This window comes from Dreissena polymorpha, chromosome 6 (assembly GCF_020536995.1).
Source record: "Dreissena polymorpha isolate Duluth1 chromosome 6, UMN_Dpol_1.0, whole genome shotgun sequence".
Classification (NCBI taxonomy): Eukaryota; Metazoa; Mollusca; class Bivalvia; order Myida; family Dreissenidae; genus Dreissena; species Dreissena polymorpha.
In genome coordinates, this window is record NC_068360.1 from 35496726 (window position 1) to 35509642 (window position 12917).

At 38.3% G+C, this 12917-nt stretch overlaps 1 protein-coding gene across 5 annotated transcripts in view; it reads left to right on the forward strand.

The window, feature by feature from the left end:
* The first annotated feature begins 717 nt into the window (after window positions 1–717).
* The window catches only part of LOC127833926 (regulator of nonsense transcripts 3B-like), a 32006-nt gene continuing 19806 nt past the window's right edge, over window positions 718–12917 (forward strand). For all 5 annotated transcript variants that reach the window (XM_052359436.1, XM_052359435.1, XM_052359439.1 and 2 more), the window contains exons 1-5: window positions 718–884; window positions 1099–1205; window positions 5585–5691; window positions 6450–6548; window positions 8453–8563. In XM_052359436.1, coding sequence (XP_052215396.1) covers window positions 813–884; window positions 1099–1205; window positions 5585–5691; window positions 6450–6548; window positions 8453–8563 — 496 coding nt within the window. In that variant the 5' untranslated portion in view covers window positions 718–812. The remainder of the gene's footprint in view (window positions 885–1098; window positions 1206–5584; window positions 5692–6449; window positions 6549–8452; window positions 8564–12917) is intronic.

Below are 12917 nucleotides of genomic sequence, written 5' to 3' on the forward strand. Positions count from 1 at the left end.
TTATAATATCATGTACCCAGCAAATTTACACTGCACCAGAGTTTTATTCCCGCCTAAAATCCGATGCAGTTAAACACTCTACGGAGCATGAAACAAAATTTTCTTTGAAAAAAAAAAATTCTCAAAATGCTTTTTTGAGCACGAGTTTCGATAATAAAGAGGCCATTTAACAGAATATTGATATAAATATGAACAAAATTAATTTGAAGAAAAAAGCAAACAACGAACAATTTAGCGTAATGATTCCCGGGTACGTTTCCGTACATGGGGATTGATAATGGGGTACATCGAAGTAGTACCCGAGCCGACAATGACCAATCGAGCTTTACTGATGAATCTAAATACACATACCCTTCCACCCGTCGATACATAAACGAACGGTATATGCACGACCTGAGTTGCGGCTGCGGCACCAAACATAATGCCGAAAAAGGGCAAGAGTTCGTACCACATTGTGAAAAACTATGTGGTTGTCTAAATTTGTGTGGCTACTGTCCTTGTAATGGTAGCTTTGATTGACCTACGGGTTGAACAAAACGTTGTAAATGCAATATAGAAAACCATTTTTATATGAAAACAGACATATATTCTTTTAAAGTATATTGTCAGTTATCGTTTATTTAATACGGTTTAAATAAAATATTTAAGTGCTTGTGAACATTTGGTGTATCTAATCGATTAAAAATATTATTCCGTGTCTAAATGAATGAAAGAATAAATCGTCTGAACTACTCAGAATAAGTTTAAAGCGTTTGCTGTTTAGATGATTCCTTTTCTAAATGTGAATTGTAAATTACTTTATTATTTCCATAATGACACAGGATCCAGAAGTGAAGTCCAAATTATCAGACAAGCGACGGCCAAAAGATCTGCCACCTACCAAGGTATGTTTATGTTCTTGTAATGTGAAGTTTAGGTTACCTCACTCACTCAGACACTGGCAATGATCTTGCCTGAGTGTTTGATAATGAGCAAATTTCTTGCACACCGTTACAATTATGCTATTTAAAAAACTGTATTTGCGCAAACTGTGTCCTATATTAACGTCTATTCTACTTTATAGAATTGTCAAGTCTGCATGTCCCTCATATTTTGCAGGTGGTGATACGCAGATTACCACCCACTCTCACTGGGGATCAGCTGTTAGAGCAGGTGTCACCCCTACCAAACTATGACTTCTTCTATTTTATGAAGGCTGATTTAAGGCAAGACTGGGCTGTTTTTGACATTAATTTCAGCTCTTGAATATAGATATCTTTTTCTTCATTTTGGGAGAAAATTGTGTGCTTTAGGGAAAATATTTTCATTGAAATTAAAATTTTGTGTAAGATAAGTTTCATGTCAAAAATAGCGCAATATCGGGTAATTCCGACAGTCGTCTAATTTCGACACTTTTCACAGTATTTATCAGACCAGTCTTAAATCATCATCATCCCGTATGATTTCGTTGTAAAATGTGACGTAGTTGGTGTTGTGACGTCACCAGATAACATCTCTCTATCAAACGTCTCGCTAATTGCATGTAAGTTAGTCATTTAAAATACGTACATTGTATTTCTTAGAGAATTTTTATAGCGTTATGAGCTTCGCTAAGGGAGGTTACATAATTGTCAATTACGTTCCTTCAGGATTTCGCTGTATTTCTGGTATTTGTACAAGTTCTAGTATAAAATTTGTTTCACTTGACCTGTATTTGTGTTTGAATAGTGCAAATCGTTTGTTAAACTATGATTTGTGGGGTGTCGAAATTATCCTCCAATTTTATACGATGGTGGGTAATTCCGACACTCCAAATGTTTTCAAGCATTCCCAGCGCATATGGAAAGATAGATTCGTTGAATAGAATTACTCTTTAAATAGTTGACGCAGCTTATTGAATATTATATTTAGCTCTCTCTATATCTTTTCAAGCAGATTGTATAAAATTAGAGCTATTTAAAGATTGTGAAGGTTATTGATTAATGAAAATGTATTTTTTTTTACTTAATTATATCGTTAATTGGATCACCTGTGATCACCTCGGATGCTGCGCAACCACCGTAAACACCTGTCTGCGAGGGTCATTCACGCGTTTTAAATGTACATGTACAAAAGAAAATCATATACATGTGTATTACATGTAAATGTTATATGTATGTGCACACGTATGCACTTAAATTTGTACAGTACATAACGTCGGAAACGTAAATAAAGCGTTTAGATGATCAATACTATTAACTCTTAATGGCAATGCCAAATATTTCGCGAGATATTTCAACTCTAGTTGAAATTCACAACGAAACTTTTAATGGAAATCAAATGATCACAATGTTGTACCCGCTACGAAATTTGTATTTACAAATAAATACACCCACGCCAATTTTCGCGCGCTTTTTATCAGGACAAAGAAATTCATTTATTTTATCTAGAAGTTGCACACCGAAAATAGCTGTACCCGGCGCGTGCAAACCGTGTAAGATGATTTTCGCATGTTGGAATACAACTGTATTGTTTAGGGGCTTACATGCAGTTCATCAAACCTTTAAATAGAATCATATGCCGAAATTCATTTGATACTTTCGAAAATTGCGAACGTTTATGTTTATGGCATTCTTGAGCACTCTTATCGTTTATATTACCCTCAGATAATTTGCTTTAAAAACGGAAATCGGGCGTATATGGGATTATCGAGTAATGGATAATTAAAGAAGGGAGAAGTTGCATGTATTCGATAGATACAGTTGACACATATGTATCGGAGGCGTTTTATTGTCGCCAATATATTTTAAATACTTATCACATCCTTTCGACCAGCATGTACATTAAAATAGAATTTATTTATTCATTATCACTCTTAAATTAAAGGGATCAATTCAATACGTTTTTGTTCAATTATATTTAGCGAACACGATGATCACCGCGGTAGATATTATGGGTCCGCGGTGATTCGCGGTGTTAGTCTATGGCAAACGGCCCCCGCGACATTTGATCTGAACACCTATCGCGGGGTTCATATTGGTAAGCTAACAGTGAGATGAACATTGCGGCGAGTGGCGTTTGTTTAAGTACACGGTGTCTGTACTGTATATTGAGTCAAGTGGGAGCACAATACGAACTCTAAATGCAATTTATTTATAATTCTCTGATTTGCAAATTAACACTAGTTTAGTATAATCCTATTTATTAAAGCTCCACTGCATGGAAAGCCTACGACTTATTAAAACACTCTCTCCTGATCGCTAGGTGGACATCACATCCACTAAACCACCACAACCTTATTAACAATCGATTGGTCATTTTCGGCTCGGGTACTACTTACATTTACCCCGGGTACGCTTAAGTATACTAACATGTACCCCGGGTACGGTAAATATACTAAAATCTACCCGGGAATTTTTACGCTAAATCGGTCGTCGTCGGCTATTTTTTTTAGATTAATTATGTTCATATTTATGTCAATTTTCTGTTAAATTGCCTCTATATTATCGGAACCCATACTCAAAAAGCATGTTGATGCAGTTTATAAAAACAAATAATAGAAGTTTGTTTCGTAATAACGGTAATTGGTAGCGCGTTTTACGACATCTGATTTAGGGCGGGAATAAAACTCGGGTACATTCTAATTTCGACCGGGTACGTTTTAGTATATTTACCGTACCCGGGGTACATGTAAGTATACTTCAATGTACCCGGGGTAAATGTTAGCAGTACCCGAGCCGACAATGAACAATCGAGCCTAATTAACACTAGACATTAAAGAGATCGTGAAATTCTATTAATTGAGACATACAATGTAAATAACTGATTAAAACAGTTGTTGAAAATTAATACAAAGACAAGTGTCGAAATTAGCCGCTGACTGTCGAAATTAGCCGCTTACTGTCGAAATTACACTCCGCCGCATTTAGTTAAATCGCTTGAAGTTTTGAACTATGCCGGCAACGATAATAACGTTCGTTAGCAAATATCAACAAGTCAAAACGGTGTTTTTCATTAAGTTTGGGCACTTGGAGGGTAATTTCGACACATCAGGACTAAATCAAATTTTACTCTTAAGGTGTCGAAATTACCCGACTTTGCTCTACTTGTTTTGAAAAAAAAATCAAAACAGGATGACACTTATGGCTTTTCTGTGTACTGAAACTTTGTTTATTAGGGAAAAAGTGCATAAGAATATTTTAGTTTGTATATCATGAGGGTTTATTACTGCCAAGGTAGTCACATAGTTCCATTGGTAAAAATCAAGAAGTAACTCTACTAAGTTCTTAAGCATATGGCTGTATAAGGTATACAGGGTTCGCACAGGGCTTGAAAAGTGCTTGAAAACGAGTCCTAAGCTTGAAAAGCCCTTGAACAAAGGTTGGCCTTGAAAAAGTGCTAGAAAAATACTTATTTCATGTAAAAAAGCCTTGAAAATTTTTATTTTGTTCAAAATTACTTTTATCATCGCCATAAACTTAAATCGTTCTTAAGGAAAATATTACGAAAATTTATCATAAATTCCTTCGCGCAAAAAATGTGTACCAAAATATAAGTTTCGTACACTATTGGGTACGAAACATTAAGTGTACACGTCACAGATTATGTGTACTACGTCAGAGGTTCGCCATTGTGATCAATTTTCGCGAGTAAAAATTCAGCGATGGGGAAGTGTCGTTTCAAACCAGAGTGGTTAACTGAATATTCCTGGCGCTACTTTCTGGTCATAAACACCGATGATATGCAGAAAAATGCTTAAATAATTACAACTTATACGATACGTCAACATTCTTTAAACATGAATATTCATGGCGCTATTTTCTGGTCATAAAGAAGTTGTCAAAATGACGTTTATCGTTATGTTTTGCGCGAAACTTATGAATGTTCCTCGGAACAGAAAACAAATGACATTTGAAAAGCACATTGTTGTGTCTATATAAAGACCATTGGTGTCGGGGGGAATTGGTGAAAGCGCTTTGAAAAGCCACGATAAAGGGGAAACCCACAAAGAAAACATGAAATTGAGAAGCAAACAGGGGTCCTGCATTGTGCTTTTTGGTGAAACAGGAAGGTGCTATTGTTAAAACTGTGCAATCTAAAACAGACATTAACAACAACAGCCCTGTGAAATACAAAATGTTATAGTAACTGACTTCTGTTTAACTGAAATGAACTAATCTGTTTGATGTGAGCATATAAAGAGACAGTGTGTTTGTTTGTAATAACTTTAAAAAGTAAATACATATGTGAGACTCATTGAGTTAAGGATGGATAACATTTATGTGTATGTAATAATTAGAAATAAGACAAATGATTTATTGTGAAATTAGTTTAATGTGTTAGAGCAAATAAATGATATATACTGTGTTAATCTGGCTTGAAAATGCATTTTTTAAAGGAAACTAACATACGGTTCTCGGCCTTGAAAATGAAAATTTGGCCTTAAAAAGTCCTTGAAAAGTGCTTGAATTTAGGTTTGAGATTTTTGTTTGAACCATGGTATAGATATTTTCAAATACACAATGTATAAAATAATAAGTGAATGTTTTTTATTTACAATGAAATATTTGGGATTCAAATAGACATTGTATTGACTTAGAATGTTTGAATATGATTTCATTTTCAGTCTTGGACCTAATGCATTTTCTCGTGCATATATCAACTTTTTGAACTATGAAGACATTGCAAATTTCCGAGACAAGTTTGATGACTATGTTTTTGTGGACAGTAAAGGTATATTTGAGCCTCGTTCTTGGAAAACTGGGCTTAATGCATGTGATTGAAGACTAGAGTCATTATCCCCACGCTTGGAGCAGGGGGATTATGTAGTTATCTCCGCTGTCTGTCCGTCCATCCGTCCGTCCGGCAACTTTCTCCTCCTACACTATTCGCACTAAAACCTTACAACTTAAACACATGGTATCTATGAGCATATGTGCGTAAGTGCATTATTTGGAATTTTGATGTGACCCCTGGGTCAAAAGCTGCGGTGTGGGGATAAGCGTCGGCTGCGGCCGAGTCATTTCTATTTCCAGATTAGCCTGTGCAGTCCAATCTGGCTAATTAGGGATGATACTTCCACATTTATGTTATTTTTTGTTTAAAGGAAGTCCTTTCTTAGCGTAAATCAAGTTGAGGCTGCATGTGTTGTCCCTGATTAGCCTGTGCTGACTGCACATGCTAAGGCCTTATTTGGGAAAATATTTTACGCACTTGCATACAACCCCAGTTTTCTCAGAGCAAGGGTCATATTGTTTGTTGACAAACCATGTCATTTGTATTTTGTGTTTCAGTTTATGTATATGGAGCTTTGGCCTAAAAGTAGCAAATGGTAACTAAAATTTATCCTGGGATCTTGTTTCTGATGTTTCATTATTAATAATTATCATTTAACAAATAGAGGTTTTACTATTTTTCTGTTCAATGGTTTTGTTACAAAATTATCACTTAAGATAAAGCTATAAATGAGATGTACATATAATACTTTTCAGGGAATGAATATCCGGCAATTGTTGAGTTTGCAGCATTTCAAAAAGTACCAAAGAAGAAAACACGGAAACCAGATTTGAAAAAAGGAACAATTGAGCAAGGTACTTTTAAAGTCATTTTGTAGCGACCTGGTAATTTTTAATTCAAAGACATATATACTAACACTTTGAATACATTTGCAATAAGCAAAGAATTTCGATCTTGGTTTGGGCTTGTTTAGCTTGTATATATTTCTGTCATGACATAATTTGCTGAAATGTATTGTTGAACAGTAAGAGTCTCACTAGGATTTTAAAACAGGAGTCCTTGGGAAAAGTAGGAATCCTATTCAATTGTTCACACGTCTTCAAATTTTCAGCCAAAATCCATTTAAATCAAAAATAAATATAATAATAATATAATAATGATACGTGATATAATTGTTGGTTTAATTATTAAAAAACCTAATACAAAATGCTCATTAGGAATCCCTCTCATTATATTCTCTCTATTATTACTCATGTAGAAAAAACTACAAAATAAACAACTCTCTTATGGCAAGTGTGCATTTAAGTGCTTAATATATTTACATGCACACCCCACTTATTTACATTTACTTTTTTTAAAAACAAATCATTACAATAACCTTGCTATCATATTTCCATTTAAAACAGTAATACAACCAGTAAATGCACAAGTCTTTGACACTCACAACAGTGTTACCTTTGACATCAATTACACATATGCCTTCAAAAGCCTTCAAGCTTGGAATGCTTTTGGCAGACATCAATTGTCTATGATGTGAATGCCCAGATGGGGCATGTTTCTAGGAAGTTTAAACTGATAATTTGTTTCAAATCAGCAAGTGGCCATTTCAAATGGCATTAATCAATGCTACATAAATGGAAGCATGCACATACTATAAGATACACCATTAATAAGTTAGTTCCATAGAAGATTGGATGTGAGAGATCTATCCTGACATTTTACTGGATTGGATTAATTGTATTTTAAACAGATGTGAGGAAATAAATTGTGTTGGCTTGAATTAGAATAGGAGGTTGCTTTCCATGTATTGTTTGTTAATGAATTGACTTGAAATACCCAGTTATGCAAAATTGTGCGTCCTGTGGACTCCATTGGTTTCCGATAAGTGTCATTTGTAAAATTTATGCGTACAAAAACGCTTGATGAAGCGTTTCCGAGAGCCCTGTAAGAGGATTTCAAATCAGAAAAAGCCCAAAAGTTATTTTCCCAAATAAAACTTCATTGTATGCACATTTATTTAAAATTGAGATATTCTAACAAATTGATGTCAATTTTTCTGTTAATAATTTATGTATGGTTTCGTGAAAACTGAAAAATGCATGCATGTTTATATACTTTGTGACCTGCCATACCTCAATAAAACAAAAAGCCTGCTTATAAAATCATTCTTATTAAGACTTATGTGGTGGTTTTAGCTGGGATGGACTGTACTTATTGACTAGTGAGAATTGTGACATGTCTTGTCAATGTTGCCTTTCCCCTACAGTTTCTAATCTCACAATAAACATTGCACACATAAAACTTGTTAATATGGTATAACTAATTGTTGTAAACCATTGTTGAAGCAAGTGATGTTAATCTGACTAGGTGCACAATAAAATGATTACCATACATGCAATGATAATTGTTGCAATATGTGTCATTCTATCGCAATATGTGTCAGTCTGTTGCAATATGTGTCATTATGTTGCAATTTGTGTCAGTCTGTTGCAATATATGTCATTATATTGCAATATGTCCCATTCTGTTGCAATATGTGTCAGTCTGTTACATTATGTGTCAGAATGTTGCAATATGTGTCAGTCTGTTGCAATAAGTGTCAGTCTGTTGCAATATGTGTCAGTCTTATGCAATATGTGTCAGTCTGATGCAATATGTGTTAAGTCTGTTGCAATATGTCCCAGTCTGTTGCAATGTGTGTTATTCTGTTGCAACATGAGTCAGCATGTTGGAGTATTAGTCAAGTTTTAACTTACAGATGAGGATTACAAGAAGTTTCTTGCCTCTTTGGAGACACCAGAAACAGAGGAGCTGGTTTCCATGGAAACATATCTGGAACAGCTTGAAACCAGGGAGAGGGAGGCCAAAGGTCAGTAGTTCTTATGTTGGTAGCAATCCAATACATGTTCTAAACCTAGTTGTTTTTGCTTGAATGCATCAAAAGCCTATTGCTCATAGATAACTACATGAAGTACTTGTCCTCGTAGGGGTCAGTTCAGGGAGCTGGGTCCTAGTGAGGGTTCAGTTCAGCGAGCTTGGTCCTGTTAGGGGTCAGTTCAGGGAGCTTGGTACTGGCAGGGGTCGGTTTAGGGAGCTGAGTCTTGGTAGGGGTCATTTCAGGGAGCTGGATCCTGGTAGGGGTCAGTTCAGGGAGCTTGGACTTGGTAGGGGTCAGTTCAGAGAGCTGGGTCTTGGTAGGGGTCAGTTCAGGGAGCTGGGTCTTGGTAGGGGTCAGTTCAGGGAGCTGGATCCTGGTAGCGGTCAGTTCAGGGAGCTGGGTCCTAGTGAGGGTTCAGTTCAGGGAGCTGGATCCTGGTAGGGGTCAGTTCAGCGAGTTGGATCCTGGTAGGGGTCAGTTCAGGGAGCTGGATCCTGGTAGGGGTCAGTTCAGGGAGCTGGGTCCTGGTAGGGGTCAGTTATAGAAGCCGGGTCCTGGTAGGGGTCAGTTCAGGGAGCTGGGTCCTGGTAGGGGTCAGTTCAGGGAGCTGGATCCTGGCAGGGGTCTATTTAGAGAGCTGAGTCTTGGTAGGGGTCAGTTCAGGGAGCTGAGTCTTGGTAGGGGTAAGTTCAGAGAGTTGGGTCCTGGCAGGGGTCAGTTCAGGGAGCTGGGTCTTGGTAGGGGTCAGTTCAGGGAGCTGGAGCCTGGTAAGGGTCAGTTCAGGGAGCTGGAGCCTGGTAGGGGTCAGTTCAGGGAGCTTGGTCCTGGTAGGGGGTCAGTTTAGGGAGCTGGGTCCTGGTAGGGGTCAGTTCAGGGACATGGATCCTGGTAGGGGTCAGTTCAGGGTGCTGGGTCCTGGTAGGGGTCAGTTCAGGGAGCTGGGTCCTGGTAGGGGTCAGTTCAGGGAGCTGGGTCCTGGTAGGGGTCAGTTCAGGGAGCTGGGTCTTGTAGGGGTCAGTTCAGGGAGCTGAGTCTTGGTAGGGGTCAGTTCAGGGAGCTTGGACCTGGAAGGGGTCAGTAAAGGGAGCTGGGTCCTGGTAGGGGTCAGTTCAGGGAGCTGGGTTCTGGTAGGGGTCAGTTCAGGGAGCTGGGTCTTGGTAGGGGTTAGTTACATGAGTAGGGGCCTGATAGGGGTCAGTTAAGGGAGCTGGGTTCTGGTAGGGGTCAGTTTGGGGAGCTGGGTCCTGTTAAGGGTCAGTTAAGGGAGCTGGGTCCTGTTAGGGGTCAGTTTAGGGAGCTGGGTCCTGGTAGGGGTCAGTTTAGGGAGCTGGGTCTTGGTAGGGATCAGTTCAGGGGGCTGGATCCTGGTCGGGGTCAGTTCAGGGAGCTTGGTCCTGGTAGGTGTCAGTTTAGGGAGCTGGGTGGAAGCCTCCTGTTCATATGGTGACCTGAGGACTAGGGTACTAAGCCATCACAGATTCATGATTTGATAGTAAGATACTTGCTCTACAGAAGAGACTAAGAGTGTTCTGCTGCACTGTATCTTTCAACCCTTTGGTCCCGCTATTTATATACAGTCCAACCTGCCAGAACGACCGCCTGTGAATAGCAACCACCGGTCAATAACGACCACATCGATTCCCCCCCCCCTCAACGATTTCGCTATATATTGTACCTGCAAATAACGCCTGCCTGCCAACAACGACCAGCGACCGCCATTTTACATACCCAAAATCGATTTCGATAGCTTACAACGACCACTTCAACGACCAGCGGCCAACATTTAACTTTCCCAAAAGTCAATTGACTCACAAAATCGTTTTAATTATCATAATATAATGTTTTATAGCAAAGAATTTGGATTCGACAAAACAGCATACATTAACTTATTAATACAATGCTAACAATATTTTTTGCATCATTTTCTATTAAACATTCTATGTTGTCATCGGTTTGCAAAATAAAAAATCTTGTATTCCTTGAAAGAGGCTAACAACGACCACTTCAATCATAACAATTAACAATTTCACAACTGTCAGTAAAACAATGGCCGCCATGATGCTGTGATAGTCACATGATAAACAGTTTACCAGTGCACTGGTCGGTCGCTATGGAGATATTGGCAAGTGACAGTTTACTTAACTCGATAGCAGTTTTTTGTTTATTTAACACACATTGCTAATTGGTAGCCGCCTACTTCTTTTATGCATTTGACAGTTTGTCGAAATTGTAAGAAGTTACCTTTTCATTTTAGTTGCTCGCGATTAAGCCAATAAGGTACTAATTGCCGAAAAATATGAAATAAATGTTTGGGGCATACATCAACTCAGTAAGGAAATTTACGGATTCGTTACAATTACGATACCAATTACACGCATACATTTTGATATTCATTCCTTTCTTAAATTTATACGTGATAAGACGTGCATCAATTATAGAAAAAAGTAAATTGTCAGTTCAATTTAACCATTATGGCAACGGAGCGTAAGTTCTTGACGTTGGATAAACGTGTTACAGCGATTAGTATGTTAGACACAGGGCACAGTTGTAGGAGAGTGGCTAATGATCTGGGTGCAGGCAAGACTCAAATCCAGAACATTTTGAAGCAGAAACTGTGCTGTCAATCCTTTATTACATTGCACGTGCATAAGAATTCCCCTATTTAAACAATAGAGCACATACGTAGATAAGGTACCTGGTAAAAGGCTACTAGCATATTATTCAAAGTTTCAATCGACCCTGCCAATAAAGACCACCTGTGAACTAAGACCACAATGACCAAATCCCTTGAGTGGTCTTTGTTCACAGGTTGAACTGTATATTCCTTTATGATATAGAGATTTGTATTGTAGACATTAATTTGTATTTTCAGACATTAATAAAATACTTATTTGTAATAAAATTTACTTAGTTGCCATAAATAGCATGTTTGGTTTGTTCATTTATAATATATATTATTATATCAAAGTTTTTAGTGTTTAAACAGTATGTTTTTACTTTTGTTAATACAGCATTTTCCTTATTGTGTTCATTCATTAAGTTCCAAGTCAGTTACTGTAATACTTTATGTTGTAACACAGTTGTGCTGCAATTAAGTTTTGTGCATGCAGTATGTTTTAAGTTACTTTTGTTAATGTAGTATGATGCTTCAATGCAGTTGTGTTAATGCGGCATGTTTTGTGCCATTGATAATTGTGATACTATGAGTCGCTTTCTGAGAAAACTGGGCATAATGCTTGTGCGTAAAGTGTCGTGCCAGATTAGCCTGTGCAGTCCGCACAGGCTAATCAGGGACGACACTTTCCGCTTTTATGGTATTTTTAGTTTCAAGGAAGTCCCTCCTTACCAAAAATCAAGTTAAGGCGGAAAGTGTCGTCCCTTATTAGCCTGTGCACATGCATTAAGCCCAGTTTTCTCAGAACACGACTCATAAAGTTTCTCACTGGTTCATGTTACAGCTGCCTCCAAGGGTGGTTCTAGAGTATCCACCCCTCTCACTGAGTATTGTTAGTTGTGATACTATAGTTTCTCACTGGTTCATTCTACAGCTGCCTCCAAGGGTGGTTCTAAGGTATCCACCCCTCTCACTGAGTATTGTTAGTTGTGATACTATAGTTTCTCACTGGTTCATTCTACAGCTGCCTCCAAGGGTGGTTCTAGAGTCTCCACCCCTCTCACTGAGTATTGTTAGTTGTGATACTATAGTTTCTCACTGGTTCATTCTACAGCTGCCTCCAAGGGTGGTTCTAGAGTCTCCACCCCTCTCACTGAGTATTGTTAGTTGTGATACATTAGTTTCTTACTGGTTCATTCTACAGCTGCCTCCAAGGGTGGTTCTAGAGTCTCCACCCCTCTCACTGAGTATTGTTAGTTGTGATACTAAAGTTTCTCACTGGTTCATTCTACAGCTGCCTCCAAGGGTGGTTCTAGGGTATCCACCCCTCTCACTGAGTATTGTTAGTTGTGATACATTAGTTTCTCACTGGTTCATTCTACAGCTGCCTCCAAGGGTGGTTCTAGGGTCTCCACCCCTCTCACTGAGTATTGTTAGTTGTGATACTATAGTTTCTCACTGGTTCATTCTACAGCTGCCTCCAAGGGTGATTCTAGGGTCTCCACCCCTCTCGGTGAGTATTGTTAGTTGTGATACTATAGTTTCTCACTGGTTCATTCTACAGCTGCCTCCAAGGGTGGTTCTAGGGTATCCACCCCTCTCACTGAGTATTGTTAGTTGTGATACTATAGTTTCTCACTGGTTCATTCTACAGCTGCCTCCAAGGGTGTTTCTAGAGTCTCAACCCCTCTCACTGAGTATTGTTAGTTGTGATACTATAGTTTCTCACTG